General features: G+C 40.7%; 1 protein-coding gene across 1 annotated transcript in view; it reads left to right on the forward strand.

Annotated features, from left to right (window-relative positions):
- LOC105449117 overlaps nt 1-24,199 on the forward strand; it is a 246,648-nt gene that overhangs the window by 122,547 nt on the left and 99,902 nt on the right. Inside the window, 2 exon segments of the mRNA XM_011688116.1 lie at nt 1,994-2,024; nt 10,142-10,189. Of these exon segments, the coding sequence (XP_011686418.1) occupies nt 1,994-2,024; nt 10,142-10,189 (79 nt within the window).

Consider the following 24,199-nt stretch of genomic DNA (forward strand, 5'->3'; position numbering starts at 1 on the left):
AAAAAAAAGTGATTTGTGCTTGCTTTCGCGACGTCGCCCCATCGCGATTCTCGACTTATTTGCTCCAACTGTTTTCGCTGTAACGCGATCGCTAACGGCAAAACGCATCAAAGTCGCGCGTTTTAGATGGCCGTGCAAAATGGCATGGCGAATGCAAAGGTGTAAATTGCGATTTCGCGCAATCTCGCGTTCAAAGAGCTATCTCACGTTAACTAAATGCAAACTTCCTCTTTGTAACTTGTATCACTTCGATGTAAAATGTCGCTGTTGCTGATTCTTCATTGAAGCAATTCTTCATTGCAGATACATTCGCATTTATACATATATCATATTTACGTATATCATAGCTGGCTATAAAATCATTCTGCATTGTAAAAAAAATTACAACAATTATAGTGGGTAATTTTCGATAAAAGTACTAATTTAATTATGTAAAAAGAGCACAATTTTTATATATTTCCAGGACAAATTGTGCAATTTTTACACATATTATTTATGTAACTTTACATACTTTTTTACGGTGTGAATTTTATGCTCTTATTATGGTAGGAAAAAATTTAAGAGAGAAGACATTAAGAAAACAACGCATATGCTTTGCTTTAGCGATGAAAGTTCCACCGTTTGTGGATTAGGAAATATTAGACAATTAAGCGTTTGCAGAAAGTTTTTCTACTTCCAAATCTTTTATATATATATGTTTTTTTAAAGTGCGATAAGTTTTTGTCCAAAAAATGCGGAAAGCATTGAATATTTCTTATTCCGGTGTGAAATATATGTAAATCATGTATACATTATTCAAACGTGTCCCAATATTCAAATCTTCTCCCTTTTCCACCACGCGTATTCGTAATGAGGACGCTATGAGCACCGCCGAGAGTGAATACCGGTGATATCTCTACCGAGCGATAACGAGCGTCGATTACACCCGCGTCATTTTCTCGTGTCTCGCCGGCAAAGCGTCTTTTCGCTCGCTTGCACCGCCCGCTGTCATAATTATATCGCGTCTACATCGCGCGCGCAGCCGATTCTCCTTCCGCGTATCGGATCAAAGCGATCGGCAGTCTCGATTCCGAGCAGCCGAACGCATCGCTCGCGCGTGGAACCGCGGTGCTGCCGATCGGATGAGCGTCGCCGTGTCGGGGAATCGATCCATGTATTCCAAATGGAAAATAATCCCCGCGGTATGCCATGGAAATTAGCGAGAGAGAGAGAGAGAGAGAGAGAGAGAGAGAGAGCGGCGAGAGCGGGCGAGACCGAGTGTGACCGCGGAGTGTCGGGACGCCCTCGAGGATGTGCGTGCACGCGCATGCACGCGCATCTATCGGTCATACCCGTACCGCGACCGTGTGCGCGGAATACACCTTCGCCCCAGTGACCGACGCTGCAGCGCGAGCGACTGCTCCAGCATCCGCGTCGCTCCGGTTATCCGCCCTCGCCCGCGGCGCAAGGGTAACCGCGTAAACGCCGCACGTATCATTTACTTGCGACGCGACGGCATCGCGTGATCGGATTGCTCGCACGCGGACCGCTCGCGCGAGATAAACGCGCGCGACATACACACTGCGGGTTGTCATTCAACAGATTTTTTTTCGCAGCTGTTCGTTTCCGCTCGCCTTTCTTGTCGATAGAAAAACGTTTGACCGGTCCTTTTTTCATCGTGGAAAAAAATTTTACATATACGTACGTTCTGTGAAATCTCGTTTTGGCACAGCTTTGTGGCGATTGAGGAATACAATCATATATAACGTTTTCCCTCAATTTAAAGAAACGGAAGTGCCGAGCCTCGTTGATAAAAACCTTTGGGCAGTTTTTATTAAAACTAAAAGAAGAAAAAATCCCCTTTTTCGCCCGTTTCATTCTGGTAACATTGTGGCGCTTAGTTTCGCTCGTTGATTGATGCCAGTGCACGTCGATAAAGATGACTGTTGTACTGGAATTCCGCGTTCAAATGTTAACGAAAATGCGAGAAGAGGGCTTTCGGATGTGCGATGAGCTCTCGAAACAACATATTCCGCGCCAAATGCGTTTGATCGACCTGACGGACTGCAGGGCATTACATTGTAACGGACGATATTTTAATGATAAAATCTGCGGCGCAGCATGGCGGAAGTAATCCCGTTGGCAACTGACGAGGGAATTAAATTCTTTCCGTCGACAACAACGCATGCTTTTAATATCTGACCTTTACTTCGCTTCGCGCTAAGCGCCTCGCTTGTTTTAAGCTTCGAGGCTCGAGAGCGAAGTTACGAGAAATTACGTTTCTTTTCTAAAGCGCCCCTAACAATTAGTCGCTGATAATATCTTTTCGTTAGTACTTTTATAATAATTATTTCGAATAATTTTTTTTTAATGCCTGTTATAATAACTGACAATTAATAACGATATAGATATTCCTTTCTATTATCCTCTTGTTCTATGATTGAAGATTATCCTCACTATTTTATCCTGTCTGACACTTTATCGTCCGTAACTACTGACGTCCGTCACTTATTTTCGATTATGGCTTTCATCTCTTTACGTTTGATCGCTGTACGTTTTACAACTTTACTTTAGGGCACAGCGACGGCTATTTATAAATGACATAGCATTATTTTAATGCTTGCTGTGACTTTTATTACAACGCTCGAAATCGATTGTATTTCAGAAAGATAAACAAATGGACGCGTTGGAAAAATAAAATTTTTCAAAACTTCCAAATCCGTTGTGCGCGCAATCAAATACTTTGAAATGAATGCCTAAAGGAATAATAGTTTTGTGGCGATAATATTGTCAACGGAATGCAGATAGGATATTTGCTTTATTCGGATGACGTGTCTGTGAAGTTAGTCGGATCACTCGATAAGTTTTAGAAATCGAATACTATTAATATAAATACATTTTTTATTGTTTCCCAAAAAATGCGACTTGGATACTATTTTAATACTGAATGACATCATATTGGAAATAATAAACGGAATAACGATCGCAAGTCGTAGTCTTGCGAGTAATAGAGCCGGGCATATCGATACGATCGTGTGTGGCGAGCGTAACAATGGCCGCCGCTAAATGTTTCATATTGTCGAACCGTCGTTCAATCCAATCGATATCCGATCTCTGTATCGGCTCTAACTCTCCGGTTAGCGAACGACCGAAATTGATAATATCTATCAATTATTCGAATTCAACTGATATAAGCAACAAGATCTCTCGATACAACCGTTTTCCCTAGCGAGTGAAATGGCACTCGCGAGCTTTCGATGTCGTTCGCGAATGGATTCGAGTGTATCCTTTTTTTTTTCGATCCAACTGCAACCGTGTTGCAGCGTGTTCTTCCGCAGGGCATATTTTTCCGCTGCCCTAATTTCGCCCGCCGCTGCTGCCGCCGCGCCGTTCGAATTGTACGCTCTCGTCCGGGCAGATGCCGGATCTCCGTGGGGTTTCCGGCGCGCGTTTCCGCGGACTTTATAAAGTTCACGCACACGCGCGAATGAATATCCCTCCGTTCCGGTAATCAACTGCGCGCTTTCAGTAGTCACATTCCACTACTGTGAGAGAGCCTCTTCGCAAACATATGTACTCAGGCCATTTAGTTTATGACGAGCGCTCGTACGCTCATCCATTAGCGTGGTCGCGAAAACCGACTAGGGCTGTGCATGTCACTTTCGCGTCCGGGTTAAATCGGAGGAGGGACCGTAACTCCGGGGGTAGCCAAATATCACAAATTTATATTTGCGAACCGACGCGACGTACCGATGGCGCGGTCGTTAATGGCCGTTATTAGGTTGCGCTCTGCGTACGTTTACTTAATAATTCAGCTCGCGCCCGAGTTATTATCAATTCGCGCGATCACTCGCATTCGCGAGTCTAACAGGAAATCGAAATATTATTTTATTCTTTACGGAAGATGAGGAGTTTCTTCGAGAATATTACATATCTAGACTTTATTTATAAAAAAAAACATTATTTAATATTATCACCAAGATTTTTATTTCTAGAGTTTGCAAGATCAAGCTAAATTTTTAAAATTTTTAGTTTCACTGATCAGACCTTCAAGTCGCTTAAGTTCAGCAACGCGTATTATAGTTTATCACTTGAACAAAATTGTCAAATAAATTTTTTTCACTTTTGTACATTAAATCTTGCGCGTTAAACTATAATATTAAATTAGGGCGATTCTGTCGCCGCGGGTGACCGAAGAATCTCAAGTAGGAAATTCCTTTGCAGTCGACGGCCGCGGCTTTACGATGGGGGCCGTGAATCGATCGGCGAGACCGTATCCCACGGTTAAAACCGTCCGTTTCCGCGCGCGATAGTCGACGCTCCGATAATCGGCGACGGTTTTTCCGGATTTGGCCCTTTTCACGCAGAACGACGGCGCGGCGGTCACGCACGATAACGTCGACGAAACGAAACCGCCGACGTACGAAGATAAGTGCTAAGGGACGTTCACGTCGATTTTATTGCCGGGGACGATGTGCAGCAAGTGCAGTGAATGCTGCCAAGGATCTAGGCACAGTGTGGACGCTAGCCCCACGCCAGGCTCCGATTCCGATGCCTCAGGTAACGATAGCTGATTTCTAAAAGGAGGGAAACTCGATATCGCCGATCTCGTCATTTTTTTATCATTTTCCTTTTTTTCTATTTTCGTTTCGATATCTGGTCTTGCCTAGTCCCATTAGTCGAACTGTTACTTATCAATATTTCTAGTTGCATCAACGTATAACAGGAAAACACGATATGAGCTCTTGTTATGAACTTTTGGTGTGGCTGTGATATTTTTACACTTGTGGCAATACGATTGATTTGATTGCTGCGGTATATGTTAGATGAGAGGCTGACTTAATGTGATCTAAATGTTCTCCTATGCATCACACTCGTTTCGACTGCTATAACTGATTGCTATATAACTGATTGCCAGTATGCGAGATAATGACTGCTGTCTCAATTTATTTTAATTATTTCCCTCTCCTGTTGCTAATGCCAGCTATAACTGTCGAACTTAGTTACTGCTTGCACGGTGTTTCTAATTTTATCAACGTAAATTCAGCGTAGGTGCGATAAAATTTAAAAGCGATATATTGAAATTTTCTCTTCATGCCGGCGATAAAAAAATTGTTTATCTTAGTATCTGTAATAAATAATCTATGAAAATAATATAAATAATCTGACAATCTGGATGTTTAAAAGAAACCAGGAAAAGGAAAAAAGCCAAAAATAAAAACACAAAAGTCTTCTATGATCTTACTCTACTTTATCGCAAGCTGTCTTCTCCTTCTTCTTCTCGTGTAATTGATTGAATTCACTGCAGTTCAACAAAATAAGGCAAATTTTTTTTATAAAGTTTTCTTGTCGTTAATAATTAATTATATATATATACGATTATCGGTACGCAAGAAGCGCAATTTATCACAGAAGAAACTCCAAAAGTGGTCGCTAAATACTTTTATCTCCACTAGTAATCTCTCGTAAAAGTATCGTCGATAATGGAACACGAACTTTTTCTTACATGTATTCGCGTTATATAACGTTCCCTCGAAAAAAGCCAATTAAAGCTCAGGCTGGCGAAACAAGTTGCGACTTTCGGATTAAATTTACCTCGCCCTCATAAATTTTCCTTCTGCCTTTGTTCGATCTCTCCGCTTCTTTCTTCGCTCGTTCCTCACATTTTTGTGTTAATATCGACAAGCCTTGATCTTCACCGTGTATTTCCTGTTGAGATGAGTTCCGTTTGCCTTGTCGAATGGAGTTTATTTCGAGCGTTTTCTCGATAAGTTAGACGCTGCCCAACTTAAAGTTCTGATGTATTCATTTACCACTTGTTTTCGTAATCAAGCTTTGCGTAACGCTGACTGAATATAAAGAAATATTCCTATAACAGAACATGGAATGATTATTAAAGAGAGAATTTTATTTTGTTTGTTTTTATTCATGATATTAATTTTGTTTTAGAATTATTTTATCTTTAAATCTAAAATTAGCGACTATGCGATTAATTAGCTATAAAATAATTTTGATTTTTCAAAAGGTCTGCCTTTTGGGATATAAAGCTAACATGTACGTTTTATTTAAATTTTTCTTTCTGGTTTTTTTGTCAATAATACAGGTATATTTACGAAACATGTTATTTTACAGTAAAAGTAAAATATTTTTCTGGATAATTACGATGTCTTTTATGGTAAACACTTAGCGCGAGCAAATAAAATAAGAAAAAAGCGCTTCTGATCCCAATAACGATATTTTGTTATTGGGGCAAAGTAATGTGAATTTTTGCGAAAAGTTAGATTAATGACAAACAAAGTGTAATAAAAACACAAAGGTCTCCCGTGACCTTACTCTACTTTGCTCTATTTTATCACGTGAGCTTCCTTCTTCTTTTTCCTCGCGATACGTTCGCATGTCTTTGCTTTTTCCTCATAACTTTCTTCTTCCTGTTAGTCCACGTTTTAGACGCTTAAACTTTTCAACTATTGGAATAAGACAAAATTGAATACTTAGCGGAAAGAGAAAAGAAGATTTTGTCTCATTTTATTTTTTATTTAAATAAAATCATTTTACTAATCATTATATAATTTTGCATAAATATAAGTTCCTGTATAGAAACGAACGTTAGCCTGACCTAAAAATGACAAAATGCTCTTACACATGACGTATGTATTATCGATAGCAATAATATAACTACACTTCTCTACGGAACACTCAATATTGGCTCTTGCATATTTTCAAGTATTATATTTTCAAAAGGATTTATATCGGATATCGAGATTTAGATTCTCTCGTAGATATATTTTATCGTCTCTCCACGCCTTTTTCCCTTCACGTTCAATCCGTTTTCTCTCGTTCGTCCCTCTCTCCCACGAATTTCCCGTCCTATTACGGCACCGGCTATTTCTCGATGTACACAAACTCTCCTTTGTACGATGGATAGGAAACGCTTCACGGAGCGCTTCTGAAATATGAGTATTTCAAGATGTACGCCGCGCCGACTTTTTGCCCGCTCCCTCGTGGCCTCTTTGTCAAAGATTTTACACTGCACGGAACTTATGAATAAACGTTTGCGCGTATAAACCGAAAGGATGAAGCCCAACGAGAGTTAACTGATAAGTAGAAATCAGCTTGAAAGCTTTACGGCGTTAAGTAAAATCGCTCTTCTAAATGAAAGCGACATACTGTACGATGACAAAAAATTAATTATTGCTCCGTAATTATTTACAGATTATTTACTACTCCGTAATTATTTACTATTAAATCAACAATTTAATTTGTTTTAACCGTTTTATCATTAGAAAATTACTATCGCGCGCTGTCTTATATGATATAGTTTATCTTACATCATATACACTTTATGACTTACTTCACTTTATCTTAATAGATCTTCGCAAATTTTGCGAAGTTCGATCATGTCGTATTTCGCGTCATGATCGAGTGTCACAATTCCAAGACCTACGACAGAGTAAGGCCAACGGATAATCCGTCTGCAGAAGACAGTAATCAGGATTATTTCCTCGCCGTGGTTCATCCCGAGAGAGTTCAGGATTTAGACTCTTATCTCTGAACGCCAGGTTTATTACTGAAACCTCTGGGTAATGGATGAGCGATGGCAATTCCTCTTTGCTTTCGTCGCGATTCTTGTCCGGCTTCCCGTTTTTAAATGACTTTGTTTTTAAATGTCCTTAGGAAGTTTATACGAGAATCCAGAGATATAAGACTATGCGCGACAATGTATGATAATTTACACGCGATAGAAAAATGCTAGTTTACTCGAAACAGTTCACGCGATTTTCGTGTGTAAATTTGACGTAGCTCCATCATTCACTCGACCCTCCAATTGACGCGTAAACAACACGCGAGACACAATGTGAGCCGCGCGTTAATTTTCCATTCGAAAAATATTCGGCGGTTCAATCGTACACTCGATCTCTCTCCCCCTCGTCGAAAGAGCGTTACACGTTTCGCCAATTACGCGACGGCGATCATTTGCAGTGCGAATCCGCGAAAACACACGAATCGTAAAAAAAAAAACATCCATTGCCGCTACGGACGATCGGTGGCCACTGACCATCGCATCGGTGTAAACGAGGAGCGCTGCAATTTCGTTTTCCGGCGTGACGTTCGTGACGAGCGGCTTCCCAGGCCGCTCTCACGGAACACGGTAAATTTCGTTTACCGTGCCAAACGCGCCGTGAAAGAGTTCCGGATCCTCGACTCGGTCTTGCAAAACGGGGGGGGGAGGAGGTTGGCGCGCTTGAAAGGGAAGTAGTGAAAAAGCGCTGTAGGGCTCCTTGGGCGCGCCGGGACGCTCGCCTTTTCGCTTTCCTTAATATCGACACTGCTTTGACTTCGTCTTATGCTGCTCGACGTGACTTTTCGCGAGAGAACTCCGCTTTCCAGCCTGTATATATTACGTTACGCTATTCATTTCGCAATTTACTTTGATCAAGATATATGATGGTAATTTAGATTTACATATGCGATTGCTATGCGTGTACAGAGATGTAATTTGATGGAAACTGAATTTGAATTATATCAGCATGATTAACCAACTCGGCTCTCTTTATTTATTGTATTGATTTCTAATCTATTGAATCTTGAAAATTTCCTGTTTATTTGATTACTTATAAACTTACGTATTGCCGAGGGGGGGGGGGGGATCGAACATTTTGGGAACAAATTAACTTTACGTTATCTTCGGGTCGAAAACGTGTTCATAAAACTGAGACCGAAATCCTGCGATGACCCTTAATAAACAACAGAGTTAGCGCCGTTGTAAACGCGCTAAAGACAGAGGGTGGCCTTGTTAATGAGCGCCGGTCCCCGACGACGAGTACTTCCGAAGAGAAAACGGGTCACGGCGTAAATCTAAATTCATATCTCCCGCGTGGCTGGTAGAATGCGGAAGCAGCTGTACAGGCGGGTCCTTATAAATTCACTCAATCATGAATTTACATCATCAACTCGGACAGGCATGTGTACAACGAATATGTGTACACATGCACGTAACTAGCACACGTCCAACCATGTATTATGCATAATCGACATAAAATATGCACGACTTGTGTACAGGTGCGATATAACATGCGTATACCGTGTGTTGACAGAGTCCATAATTAATTATGTGGTGTTAGGATATTTTAATTTTATTGATTATCCTCGCCCCCCCCCCCCCGAATACCTCGTCGCACCTAATGTGCGCCAATTTTATTGGACAGAAGTGTGTCTGTCAAATATGATGGTTTGATGCGTTTTCTAGAAACGTGAACAGATAATTAAATATAATATAAAGGTTTAAATAAAGCGAATACACGTTATCTAAAACGAAAATCGCTTTAAGGGAAAATCCTATATGTATATCATCTTACATATTATGTTATCGTATTATTACAAAAAATAATGGCAGGTAAAAATAAATGATAAAAGTCACAATTCAAAGGAGTAATAAATAGCAGAGAATGCTATGATGGTACGCATCGATCTTTCCGCTTGGATTTTTTTATAGATGTGTATGTGTAGGTTCGTGTGTGTAACGTGTTGAATTGCCAACGACTGGCCGGAATAACGACCGAAGAATACGGTTCGCGAAGCTTTTCAACGATTCTCTCGCGCTTTCTTAGGTGCCCGAAACTTGGCTCGGAAAGTATGGGATGTGCGGATGGCGGGCTTCCACTATAGGCCTCTGCAATATCCGTAACTTTCCGAAATTCGAACTTCAGTTCCGCGCGCGAAAGTTTCCGATACTTGTTACCAAAGTTTCTGGAAACTCTCAAACAGGGGCGTTACCACTGTAATAATTGCAAATTTGTTGGAAACCAATATGTGCCTTTCAGATGGAAACTGGAAACGATTCATTGGCGTGGCAATTTGATCTGCACTTAACTTATCGTTTGTAATCCGAAATAATCAGAATTGAAAACACGTAGAGGAGATAACATTTATTATTACGGCCAGAGGCATATAAAATACAAAATATAACAAAATAATTTAATTATTATTATAAATATGAGATAATAATAGCAACGAATTATTTTGGAATAATTAAACATTAATTAATTTCGATAAAACTATTTATCTTTAATTGTCTCACCGTCAACTGGACTAAACTGTCTACAAATTTCTTCTTCGCTAATAAATGTTCTCACTAATTGCTGTTTTCTCCGTTTGTTTATAGAGGAAGAGTGGAATCCAGATGGCAAGGGTCGGCAGTCCAACGATACCGGTGAGTACCAATTTCTTATGAAATTTCATTCGCGAGTCCGTGAATGAACTTTTTCCATTGTTCTTCGTCATTTTTCTCGGCAACTGTCTACTTTAGTTATAAATTTAACTCGAGATTGATTAAATCGCAATTTCCAGACTATAATTTTCATTTTTCTGCAGACGGAATGCGATATAAGTATATCTTGTAAGAGTTTATATTTTATCTGTTACGTTTTAAATTCAATTGATACAGAATATCCCTAATGAGAGTCTTTATTGATTAACTCGAAGAAAACTTTTTCGAGCGTAAAAAATGTGCTCAGTTTAAACGTCTTGTATAAATCATTAATTGTTGCACATCTATCGTCAATGCGCTTATTTTAATCAAATCAGATCGTATCTTCGTCGAATAGAAAATAACTTTATTTTGAAAAACGGATATTCTTAGAATGATAAATTAATGCATCTCCTAATTGACTCTATATTCATTTTTTCGGTGATTCTCAATTTAAAGAGGAAAATAGGATTTCGAGGCGTGCTCCATAGAGTCTAGATTTAGAAATCCGAATGAGAACGGAAATAAGATGATAATTATCCGAACAAGCGTGGAAACGTGGAAAACTCGGCGTCGTCCTTTTGCGCACCGAAGTAGCTGACTTTGTCGCGGATAGAGGTACTCATTACTGTCTCACGAGATCGACTGTTCCGCGAAGGGATTATCCAGATTGCATTGCCTGCAATCGCCTTTGGCTCCTGTTCCTTCCTGCCTCCTTCCTCTTACTTTCGCCTCTTCCTTGGCCTTTAGACGCATTACGAGCTTAACTTAACCCTTGGAATTAACGCGAGGTCTCAGTCAGGTTTCCCCAGTTCAAGTTTCACTCTCTCTCCTTCGTTTATTCTCTGAAGTGACTTTGCCCCCTCCCTTTCCCGCTCGCTTCCCTACCTCTCCCGTTCGTATCGCGTGAAATTGATACGCCGAGTCTGCCGTCTTCATCGCGATTTCATTCTGCTTGCAACTGCAGGCACAAAGTGACCGCGTTCCAAAGAGAGAACGCTTCAAGTTGCGCACCGAGTATTTTTATCGTTTAAAATGGATACGATACCTCGGTATTTAACTAGTGTACGTCGGCGAAAAATATTGTCACATAATACTTTTTGCTTCTTTTATCAAAATAGAAATTGCTTTATTATTAAGACGTATCTACACACATGCACATTTTAATCCGATACCAACGTAAAATGACATAACAATAAAATTGCAACAGAGACGGTCAAAAGGAAGAAGCCCAATTATTCGATTTTACGAGAGATTAAAAAAGTATATTTTATACGAAAATAACTTGATTGTAGAATGAAAGATTCGATTGGAAAAAAGGTGAATTAAACGTGCAAGGGCAGCTGTTATATGGAATTTCGTGAATATTATGTGAAAGACAGATAGCAGAAAATAATTTCAGGTCACGATTTCGGCACGCTGAATAGCGAAACGAAAATTCGAGGCGAGAGAGAAAGGAATATACACCGTCTTGGATTTAACCTCTTTTCACTCTTCGTAAAAACAAAATGTATTTGTTATCAAAATGCATTAATAATATCTTCATGCGTTTCACATATCACACATTCATTTAATACGTTTCATTGTCATATGTTTAATATGTATCTCGTACATTCGCGCACGTACATCGATTACAGTAATCGGATAACAAATTAGTCCTTCCAAAAATTTATCATTTATTACGTTATGTTAATGATACGAATATTTATTAATAGCTCTGCGTAATTCAACACATCCGTACAGTTATTTTTATTTACATTTTTTCAAACATTAACTACTATAAAGGAATTTAGTAGGAATATAAATATTTGTGCGATAGAGGAAAATCATCTGCGGGGGATGGAAATCCTATCGTTTACGTCTCTGACTAAAGGATCGCGGGCGTAATTCGAGAATGTCTACAAAATATAGAGAAGAGTATAACAGAGGGCTGAGCGGGGTAAAGAGGGTGGATAAAAATAAAGATGTTTTAGCCAGGGATAAAGTTCTTCTTTTTAAGACGAGATAGGGACGTTCTCCAACGTTACACGGGACGTCTTTCCCAAAATTTGTACTTTTTTTTTTTACGTTCGCGGAGAGCCTCCCCTTTCGCGTCAACCCCTCGAGGATTATTTCACAATGAGCCTGGGGTAATTCTCGCGGGGTAAACTCCGTGGATAACCCATCGGCGTGCGGCGTGCGGCGTACCGGCTCACTCGACGCGCGGAAACTCCTCGCCTCCGTCGGAGCCGGCGCCGCGCCGCCGAGATGGCGTGCGGAGTCCGGCATGTCGACGTCTCGCCACACCCTGCTCTGTTCCTGGCTTTATTTCTACTGACGAAATGTACCGCCGAGAAACTTGTGCTGCTGGTGCAGCGCGCGTTTGCGGACCGCAAAATCGTACTCCGTTTTTTTTCGGAAAAAAAAAAAAAAAAAACAAGCACATCTTGGTGAAACTTTTCATTCCGTTTTTCCTTTTTTTTTGCTATGTATATGTATGACTGTGTGCGTTATGTATAGGGAAAGTGGAACGTATATATGATTAGATGTGACGGGGGGCGTAATTAAACGCTGCTGGCCTCGTGGAAATTATTATTAATAAAATTGAAGACTGCGATCAATAGTGTGTATACGTTGTTGCAAGAGAATGATATTTTCTCAATCTTTATAAAATTAAATAATAATTAAAACGTTTTATTAAAATTTTTATTGTAAGAAACGAAGAGAAGAGATGGACGGAAAGGAATAGATAGAAAGATAAATTTTTATAACTTTATAGTATTGAAGAATACGAAAGTAACGTATTGTTAAGGTAATAAGCTTTTAAACAATTTTACACAATTTTTACAATCATTAAAGTAATTGATTAATTTTCAAAATTATTTTAAATAATTTTGTATATACTATATAATATTATCATTAAATATGCAATTATTGAGTGACACAATTTTCAGTTTTTACACAGGATAAAATTTCCGCAAATGGGACAGCGTTTAATTGCATTGCTATGTCTGACTGCATGCGTTTCGTTTTCCCTGTGCATATACAATTTTATAAATAGGGACTTTATTTGTTTCTACATTATCAATTTTTCAGTGTAAACAGAGTGGACGGTGACCGATACGCCGAAAAACCTTTATTTCGTAATTCTCTAAAAGTCCACGTTTTTAAAATAATAATTTTGCATTAGTAACTTTTTATCCAAAATGGATGTTATGCAGTTTTATCTCCGCAATCACTGCAGAGGTACGATTAAAAAAAAAAGAATTGCACGCATAACTCCAATTAAAACGGCGTAGTCTGTTCGCTACCCTTCCGCTGCAAAATCGATTCGATAATACGATGAAACTCATTTTCCGTCAGCCGCGACACAATCGACCCGAAACTCCGCATAACGACGCCCAATCCACAATTAATCCGATCGACACAGAGTTTGACTTCCTCATCGACAACTGCATTATTCATCGTTAAACTTTAGACAATTGAAAGATGCTGACATGAGAGTGCAATTTAGCTCATATTTATAAAATTGAAAGTAATAACATTTGTAAAATTGAAATAATTGACTTTTATTTCTCTTCAAAAAGAAATAATAAAAATTTACTTATTTCCATCCTCATGCGTATATGGATTTTAAAAAGTTTATTTAATAAATCTTTTAAGTGATATTTATTATAAATATAATAAATTTTAAATATTTAAATATTTTTATAAATGTCTTAAAGATTTATTATAATAAATGTACATTCTATAATTCATATATGCACGAGAAAGGAAATAAGTTAGCTTTTATTATTTCCTTTTGAAGAGGACGAGAGAGAGAGAGGATTTATAAAAATATTTAAATATTTATTATAAAAATACTTTTTATGCAAATTGAGATAAAGGGATCTCGCTATTTTTTCCGGATAAATTAAGTAATGCGAATTAAACTGTGATAGCGCTATGAACAAATAACTCCGATGACCGCGCGCGAGAGTCACACCGCTATTGCTCCGCGGATACAACGGTTGTTCCGAGCGGAAACAGAACGTTTGATGGACATCCGGTAAATTCAGGATTTCTGCAGTTATTTAAACGAAGGGAAATGGATTCTGCATACATATATAAATTTTGTTTCTAAACCGACTGACGCCGTGCATGAATACGATATCTACAGTTATGCGCGCGACTTCCGCAGTTTTTACTATTTAAAGTTCCATTTCGGGGGAAGGATTGAACAACCCTCAGGTTAACGATTAAAAACCCTCGACCGTCGATGTCGATAGCGGCTTATCGCCTTATCCGCGCCGCGTTGGCTCAATCCGCCCGCTCGTGCGAGCGGGACGATAAAGAAGAGACCTCCGTTGGCGCGAGTGCACCTCCCTCGCAGTCTCCTCCGATTCTGCCTCTCCCACCGTTCGGCCCCCACGGCCCCCACGGCCCCCACGTGACGAGCGGCGACGCAGCGCGGATCCACCGTCAACTAATATTGATTATAAAACGGCGGCGGCAGCGGCGGCGACGGCGGCGGCGGCGGCGGCGGCGGCGGCGGCGGTGGTGGTGGTGGCGGCGGTGGCGGAGGCGGCGGTGGAGGTGGCGGTAGTTTCTTCGTTCTCCTTTTTTTTCCTTTTGTCAAGCGGAGCCACGGGGCGGTGGTACACGCGCGCGAGACACAATACGCCCGTAGTGTGCGTCGTGGCGGCGGCGGTGGCGGTGGCGGCGGTGGTGGCGGCGTCGGCAGCGGCGACGACGGATTACTCTCGCGGAGAGTCGCCGGAGACGGCCGGCTCGCCCGGCGGTGAAGTGAATAAAGCCCCCATCGGGCCAGACGCGCATACCGGAGTGTCGTCTCGTCCCGCGATCGTCCCTCGTCGTCTCCCCGTTTCGTTCGCGCTCGTCTACTCCGGAAATCCGCGCACGGCACGGACGCTCGCGGACAGGAACGTCTCGTCGTCGGCCTGAGAAAGAGACAAGAGGAGAGAGGGTGCATTGACTCCAGACGCAATGTAAGTAAACGAGAAACGTGACACAGTGCACGTAGAGTCTTTAAAGCGCGGTGAATTTCGATCGTGGAAAATTCCCTCCCAGAACTTCCTAATAGTGTGTTCGAACGGAGAGATTACGCAGTATTACGACAAACTGGAGCAGTCTGCGAGCGCCGTGTCAACTCGCGGAAATTGTCCCTGAAAATCGTGTACACGCGTACGAGTATAGCACCATATTTTTTTTAGCGAATCGTTTTGTGTCTCGCACGATGACGTTTACACGATACAAAAGGTGCATTCTCTGTGAACGAGACGTGAATGGTGTCGATTGATTCTGTCCGATAACCTTTTCTTATGATAATTGTCTTCGAGATTATCTCAATATTTTTGTGCATGATATTGAATTACAAAATAGAAAATTTTGCACGTTTATTTTATATACTGTCTACGTTATTTAATATATTAATATATTAATATTAATCTGTTTAATGTCTGGAAACAATGTTTCACAAAGCTATTTTTTTTGTTCAAATTACAATGTGATATTAAAAAAATTAGTACACGCGAAAATAAAAAATGGATTATATTTTTCGATTGTCATGGTAAAAAATATTTTTCATATTTCACAATACATCAGTTGTTGATTGAAATAGCATTTATAAATAATTGTTAGAAAATTTTAGCGGAGCAAACAAGATATGCCTGTTTTAATCGGAAATAAATACCTATCGGAATTTATTGTAGGCAGAATTATTGACATCGAAATAGTTCCGAATCGATAAACTGCGTGAATCTTTTATTGCATATGCAATAAAGAAGTTATGAAGCTTCTAACGGTTATATTCGCTATCGCTATTCGTTAATATCTTCTCCAGGCACAGTTTCGAGATAAATAGACACCGCGATATCGACGGCACACTTGAGAAGGCCGGAACAAGATATCACGTTTAATATTAATGAACTTTTAGAATTTTAAAGCTTATTGCCCTGCTTGGCAAACTTTCTTTGCTGTTGCACTCTGCCTTACTCTTCTTTCCGAGAGACATCATTGATCTGCACAGGGATCGTTGACACGTTGTAAGTTGTATGCTGTGGCGAACTATAGAACAAGTTCTCTCGCTCGCTTTAGTTAACGCTCGGGAAATGTCCACGCGCCGTAGTGCCGAAACGAAGCAGCCGTGCGTTCGAAAGCCTTAATTTGGTTAGATTAAAATGTATATTACGAAGAATATACATTTTAATCCTGAATTATATGTATAATAATGAGTACATCAAAAGAGCGAGCGCTCTCTTTTAGAAAGGAAATTCATACATCAAATATGAGATTTTTAAAAAGGAAACTGATACATCAAATGCGAGAGATGCCGAAAATATCTCGACGTGAAAATCTTTATCGAGTTATTAGTATTTTTCCACGAAAATTTCTCGCTCGCCGAGCGAGTTTACGATTTTCAGTTGTTCAACGCTTAATTCACAGGCACCAAACGTCGCGCCACGTATGTACATACACACGATGTATGACGCGAATCGGTATTATCGTCCAAAGCCAGACGCAAGTCGGTAATGTTATTACGCGTATATCGCAGGGCTTTATTACGCGTGCCATATCGCATTCGGGTGCCGCTCACCACGTCGCGTCGCCTCGCCGGATTATTGCTCCTCTTCGGCAAAATACCTCATTGCGTTTGGCCGGGATTGTTGACGCGCGATGAGACTAAAGCGGATAGAATACGGAGAGATTGGAGTAATAAAAGCAGACGCGCTAATTGTACTCCGGTCGTTGCACGCGTCGCGGAACGCCCGTGTCACCGGCGGGTGCGGGGGTGCGTGAGCGGGAGGGCGGGATGGGGGATGCATTATAGATTGCGGCAGAAACAATCGCGGATGTGCGAGATATCGGTTTATCGCATCTTTGATACCCCGCCCGGAACATCTGTCTTTTGCATGCGTCGCACGTGGTTCCGAGAAACGCCGATTATAGTTCATTAGGCAGATGGTATAATGCAATCGAGCTAATAACAGGGTGGGATATTCATATTTGTATGTAATTGGTTTCAGCAATTTAGCCTTAGGTATAGTGAGCGTTTGTAAAATTATATAATAAAACGATTTTGTAAAATTACTATAAAATTGTTAGAAAATATCTATGCGTAGATTTGAAATAATTTGTTTAAAAATATACACCGTTCTTCTCAGTTATTATGGCGATAAATCTATTTTGCGGAGCGCCAAAACCGACTTTTACGTCATCGTTTGCGTACCGCAGCGATACAGAAATAGATCTCTCGTATCTAGCACGTCGTTTTTTACGCGATCTCTCTCCGCGCAAACAAGAATTTAAAACGAAGAGCAAATCGCCAGTTTCTATGCAGTCAAGTATACACAGTAAGAATATCTGAAGAGTATATGTACAATACAATACACTTGTCCGAAACACCCGAATAGATCCGATATTTCTCTTATGTCTAACTTTTCTCATCTCTCCGAATTTAATATCTCGTAAGATCGAACAGTTTAATTGATAAGAGTCGACAAAGTTGAAAGGAGGCAGTCATAAAGAATCGGGAGAGTTAATATCGATGCCCCTTCTGTCCCTGCACGTCCGTATAACGAGCTTTGACGGCGACCCGCGACAGCGACTCGTCACGAATCGATCTCGGATCGGAGGCTGATCGATGATCAGACAGACCCATCCTCTGTTGCGTCGGCCATAGGCCGTCGGAATCGATGATGAGCCATACAACCGTGGCGAACGAGGCTCTTCCTGCATAGTTTGGCGCGACCGAGCCCCGGAACGGCGACGCCCCGCGACTTCGGCGACTCCATTCATATTCGAACGATATTTCATGAAGACGGAGTGGAGCAGTTCTCGTTTGACTGAAGAGTCGATTCCCCTTTTGTCGGCGTCTTCCGGCGTAAAATCGATATGTCGATATCAACGCGCGCCTACTATTTCGAGAGACGTGCGTACGTGTGTATGTATATATATATATATATGTGTGTGCGTGTGTGTGTGTATACAAGCGCGCGCGATCACTCCGGCAAGATACCCGCGGGTAACTTAGCTAATAAATATCTCGTTGGCGTGCGCGGTGGATGTACGGTCTGCGTTTTGCGTAGGAGACGACCAGGATATTCATGGGCGTGCGCGCGCGCGATACACTCTTGGTGCGCGCGAGTCGCAGGTTCTCGCAGGATATCGCATACGCGCGTACAAGTGTGACTTTAACAGCAACGTGTCAAAATAACGTTTCTGTGCCGTCCGACGCAGGAACTTACATTCGTAATGCGCGCGTAACGTGCATCCCGGGATTAATAGATGTACATTTGCTACCGCATAATCCGCCCGGAATGCACGGATGTGTGAACGATGAAAGTTCTCGACGCGCGCGCGTGCTGCACGTTTCTAATTCGTTATGTCAGTCGTGCCACCGCGAAATGCAGGGATTAAACGACGATCGTGCCGGGGTTGTGCTGAATTTCGCATAAGTAAGGGTGGTCGTGAAGTGAGAGGGATATTAATTGCTATAGGAATACACTTCCAGCAGGATCGTGCCTTTCCATTTTTGTCGTATTTTAGAACAAAATTATGGTCTTCATGAAATTTTATCGCGTGAACGAATAGTGAACTAAAACCGTGAAAGATTAGATGCGTTGCATATATCTAAACGATCTCCACATTTTGTTCGTAAAATTGATCATAAAATGCAATCGTTCATTTTAGTAGCACGTGACACGTTTTAAAGCGAAAAAGAAGTGGCTTTATGGAATCGCACGCGTGGTATGTATATATACACACGTCCAAAATCGTCATAAACGCATTGTTACACGCCACGTTTCGTTACACACTTCACGTGCCGTTTGGGACGTTACTGCGCCCGAGAGAAAAGCGAAAAACCAGCTTGCTATTTTATTCTCTTTTTATTATTGCGGCTTTGTAACAGGTGACCCTTTTTCTGTGCGCGTATAACATATATATTGCCATGAAATTTCTATGAAATTGGATTTTCCCTGCGTGTGCACTTTACCGCCTCGCAATATACCAGTCGTTCGGTTAAATCGTTTCCCTTTGGGATTTCTCGTTGCGCTGCTTTGTATGTAAACGGCATAAATTGGAGAGGTAAAAATCAGTTTCCTTTCTTCGAGTCAATATCAACGTGGCACATCGTACTCAACGCGACGTTACTACTCGAGAGACAAACTGGAAGAAAGCGTCGCGCTGCAGAGGTCGGAACTTAAAAAGTTTCCGCTTTCCGTAGTTCGGCATGGACCCGTATCCTTGCCCTCGTGTCTCGAGAAACTACTTACACGCACGTGTTCCCGTACAGTATTTTTTACCTTTTGTGGAACATGGAAATATTTGCAAAGTTGCCGTCTGTGCTCGGCGTTTTACATAAACTGTTTTCGCTTCGCTTTCAATTGTTCGAAACACGGCGTGTTCACGAGAGTCCGAGATTTGGAAAATTTACCCAGATGATTATTCGTATATCTTCAAAACAAGCGTTATCTTAAACTTTTCAGATATATGTCACGATGTATTTAATTTTATTAGTGTTATAATTTCCTCATTAAAATTTTTTTGCTACTTTCTCACCATGTTTTAAAAGTTTGCGAGCAATAGAGATCTGGGAAACGCTAATCTCTCGCGCGTAATTTAATTTCTGAAAACGTAATTTCTTTTATGTAACGTTAAAAAATCGGGCTTGATGTACGTATCATTTTGTTCTGTGTTATAATTGCTCTATTAAATTTTTTTTATGACTCACTGTGTTTCAAGTTTGAAAGGAACAGAAATTCGAGAAATGCTAGACTCTCGTTCTTTAATTTCTGAAAAGCGATTTTTTTCCGTCTAACATAAAAAGGTAAAGGAAATATCGGACCAAAGGCATTGAGAAAACAGAAATAAATATGGAGCCGGGAGAGAACCGCGCCTACGTACAAAATCCTAAAGCGAAGGAGCTTGAAGAACCCCTCGAGTCGAAGCTCACCGACCGAATCCGCTCGGCACGATACTATCGCGATACGACCAGGCAGTCGATATAGCACACGTACATACGCACGTGCGCGTGACACAGGCACAACGATCTCTTCCCCGCACAAGCCGGTTTTACGTGTGTATACGAAGTCGCACGAAAGTGGTATAGATTTTTTTTCGCTTCGCACGCGCTCGGTGGTGCCGGAGTGGCGCCCACGCACACACGCACACGCAAATACGCGTCGCGTCGCGTCGTCTCGAGCGAGTGATGGCATTCGCATAGCCAGTACGGAAGTGATGTAATTAAGGAACTGGCGAAAGCACAATATTCGCCCGAATATAGATTTGCGCCGTACTTCCGCCTTACCGAGGATTTCCGTTTTCCATCTGTCGTCGTCTCCTCTTCGAGCTTTTGATTTGCACGCCGTTACTATTTACTCGACGTCACGTGAATACTAAAAATAGTGATTTTAATTCGAAACGAAAATCCGATCAGTCTCCATGGATATAATTTCGTCATAAATTTATTTTTAGTCATAAATTAATCAGTCGGACAGATTATAGATTATCTTTATTTGATTATCTTTATTGAAGCAATCGAATTTTCATGATGTCATGTGAATGCTCCGGTAATATCAGTGATTTAAAAACGGAAAATTAAATTTGGATAAACGTGAATTTTTTTACGAGGAATTAGATATCGTCGAAGACGGCTTGAGATTCTTTGAAATTTTAATATGCTTCTCTTCGAATAGATCTCATCGTAATTGACGTTGCAAATCGGATGCACTCCAATGGAAGTTGTCGAGACATCATATTAATTATCTCGAAAATAAAGCCGTCTGGTTTGCACATAAGTCTGTTTACTTGTCTTAAAAGATGCTCGTTCGGCGCTACCGATTCAACTTCGGACAATTAAGGAGAATTGAGGCGCGCCACGCTCTTAACTCTTTCGTTCGCTGAACTTGTGGGCGAGAAAGTCCGCGAACAATTTGAGAGTATATAAGGTCTTACGCGAGTTCGAGACCGACCGAGATGCAGTGGCGCATGAAAGTCGATTCATCGAGCACGCAGGGGTGAGCGATTTACGCAAAACATCGTTACGTTAACTCGCGCGAGACAAGTTCGTCGATCGTTTCGGGACACGTGGCCTAATTGACGCGAAAACCGCCCGAAGTTGGTAAGCGAAAATATTGTATTTTCGAATGAGATAATAAAATATGTACTTTGCGCAAAAACTGTGAACAAATATGCGGAAAATATTATTCGTTAAAGTATGTAAAATTGAAATAATTTACTTTGAAAAAATAAATTAATATTAATTCTAAAAGTTGCAAATATACGGAAGATATTTACTTGTAAATATTACTTGTTAAAAAATAAATAAAATAATGAAATAATTTACTTTGAAGAAGTAAATTAATATTAATTGTAGATACTATGAAAGTTAAATACGTGGAAATATTTTAAAATCGCGACACATCCGCGAATTTAACGTTACTCCATCTTGATTTCAAAATTGAACTGCGATTCAAATATTTGCGAAAGTTGTAGGCTCGGATTGCAAATGCTCGTTTAAATTTGTCTTTAATTCGTGAAATGCACGCGGTAGCTTACAAATTTATTGACAGAGTACAGTGAAAGACAGAGAGAGCGTAATAAAAAATGCAAATTATAGACAACTTAGTCATTGTAAAAATGTGACAGTTCTCGTCACAAACGGGAAGAGACAGAGTTTCTGAATTATTACTGCGCTTAACTTGGAGTATTTTCAGCCAATCACACGATCACACGTCGAGACATATTACACGCCCGAGACATTGAGTTCATTAACCCGCATTGCACGCTAAGGAAAACGGGAAATTTTTCCCGAAACCGTTTGGCAACGAGTGCGTAGTGCAATTTTCTGGAATTTCGTTTAAGTTAGATCGCGCTTGTTTTTCTTTAATTTATACGAGTCAGAAATAATTGTGTTGTTTTAACTTTAATGTTATTAGAATTCGTAAGAATATGTCAAATCTAATATTTGAATACGGTCTAAAACACTTTTCGCTATTTGGCGCAGCTGACTTTAGTTTGGTATTTAATTCAAACTTAAGTATATCCCGTGAGTCTCAGAATGTATTTAATGGGAATGTAAGATTCCCAACATCTTTCGAATCTTGCGTCTTCTTTCTCTTCGCTATCCGCCATTAAACTTCCAATACGTCCTGCACTCTCGTGGGAGAAGACTCGAGATGGAAGGACAGAGGGAAAAAGAAGAAAGAGAGAGAGAGAGAGAGAAAGAGAGAAATGCGGGCGTATATATTCTCGATACTTCCGAGACATGGCTCTCGACGAGGATGAAGTCGAGTGTTGGAGGGAACGAGACGCCGCACAGAAGCGCACTTTCGCGCGTATTTTTGGCCGACGATAATCGATAAGCGCCCTGGCCCGAGGATGCCGGAGATGCTATTGTCCCATCGTGCCAGTGCTCTCGCTCCGGCTGGAGACGGACGATACTTTTTGAATCGGCGAGCCAACGGCCGGCGAAGGGACGCGCGGCGTATATAGTACCCGCACAAATGCATCTGCTGGATTTATGAGTGTTTCGATCGCGGAAGCAAAACGCTGGCCGTCGAAACTAAAATGACCGTACTCTGCTGCGAAGTGATAAATATCGGAGTGTGTGGGTCAGACTTTCTCTCGTACGAGTGAGAGAGAAAAAGAGAAAGGAAAGAAAAATTTTAATTAAATTTTAAATTCTTTAATTTTAATAGAATTTTTAATATCTTTACTTTGCTGCTTTAATTTGATAAATTTTACGCTCTAAGTTTAGGAAAGAATAGACAATTATTGGCTAGACAGAATCTCGTGTCTTAATTACAGAGGGAATAATTATTAGGTACGTGATGAAAAAGCAGCGCACAAATGAATGGTACAAAATAGGGACGTGTTTGAGCAAAACTTTCGCGAGTGTTTGTACCGTGTACCGTCCCCGAAATAGCCGAAATCACTTCGCGTATCGTCCTACGGACGCAGGACGGTGAGAGCGATTGGATTACAAAGCTATTATACATCCTTCTTCGTCGGGCGCGCATCCCTCGCGGGGGAAAAAAAGTCATCCGATTTCGAAATCGATTTTGTCGCGCCTCCGTTATCTTCCGAATGAAACTGCAAGTTAGATTAGATGGGAACACGCGGAAACAACGCTCTAAATCCCGAGAGACGTGCGCTGTCGTAGCTCGTTAGTTTGCCTATACACGATACTGGGCAATTTGACGCGGTGCGCCGACATGTCTTGGCCGGTAACTTTTTATAGCTTTTTTATAGCTTTTTATAGCGACTATTGAAGATTTTTGACGTAAATTTTTTCCGCAAAATTCAATTTTATCGCCGCAAGTCACCGCCAAAACATGCCAATTATCTATTTTACGTGAAACAATAATAAACAAACGATGCGGAAAAATGAATAGAAATTGATAAGCTGTAAAGTTGACATATATCTTTGTGTAAAAATTGATAATCCTTGCCTGTTCGCGCAATGAATGACACCAAATATGATTGTCACCGTATAGCTATCGTTGCTTTTAAATATCGAATATCGATGAGCCGACGCCAAGAATCACCCCGATATATCATATATCAAATTATTCTCCACGTTTGTTGAACCGTACGTGATAGGACATTATCAAACGATATCACGCTTCATTATACGTCATTATAATATGTGTATAGAGATATACCAATTTCCAATTTTACACATGCACATATTATATATTCTTCTACATTTCTTATATCTCACACATACGATATTTATTTCTTGTCTTTTGTATTTATCGTAAATCTAAAGAAAAAAAACTTCCAATTTTACGAAATTTTCCCTGAAAGGCTTTCATTTTCATTTTTTTCCTCTCACGCCATGAGTCTCGTTCGCGACGCGTCATCGCCAATTTCGACTCTTCGCGATGCCTCCGCCCTGTTTTTCGTCGGGAAGATTAATACGTGACGCATCCATACACGGTCTTACGACGCCGATTCATTGTCGTCATTACGGAGCAGCCGCGCAGTTTC

This window comes from Wasmannia auropunctata, unplaced genomic scaffold (assembly GCF_000956235.1).
Source record: "Wasmannia auropunctata unplaced genomic scaffold, wasmannia.A_1.0 LD336078.1, whole genome shotgun sequence".
Classification (NCBI taxonomy): Eukaryota; Metazoa; Arthropoda; class Insecta; order Hymenoptera; family Formicidae; genus Wasmannia; species Wasmannia auropunctata.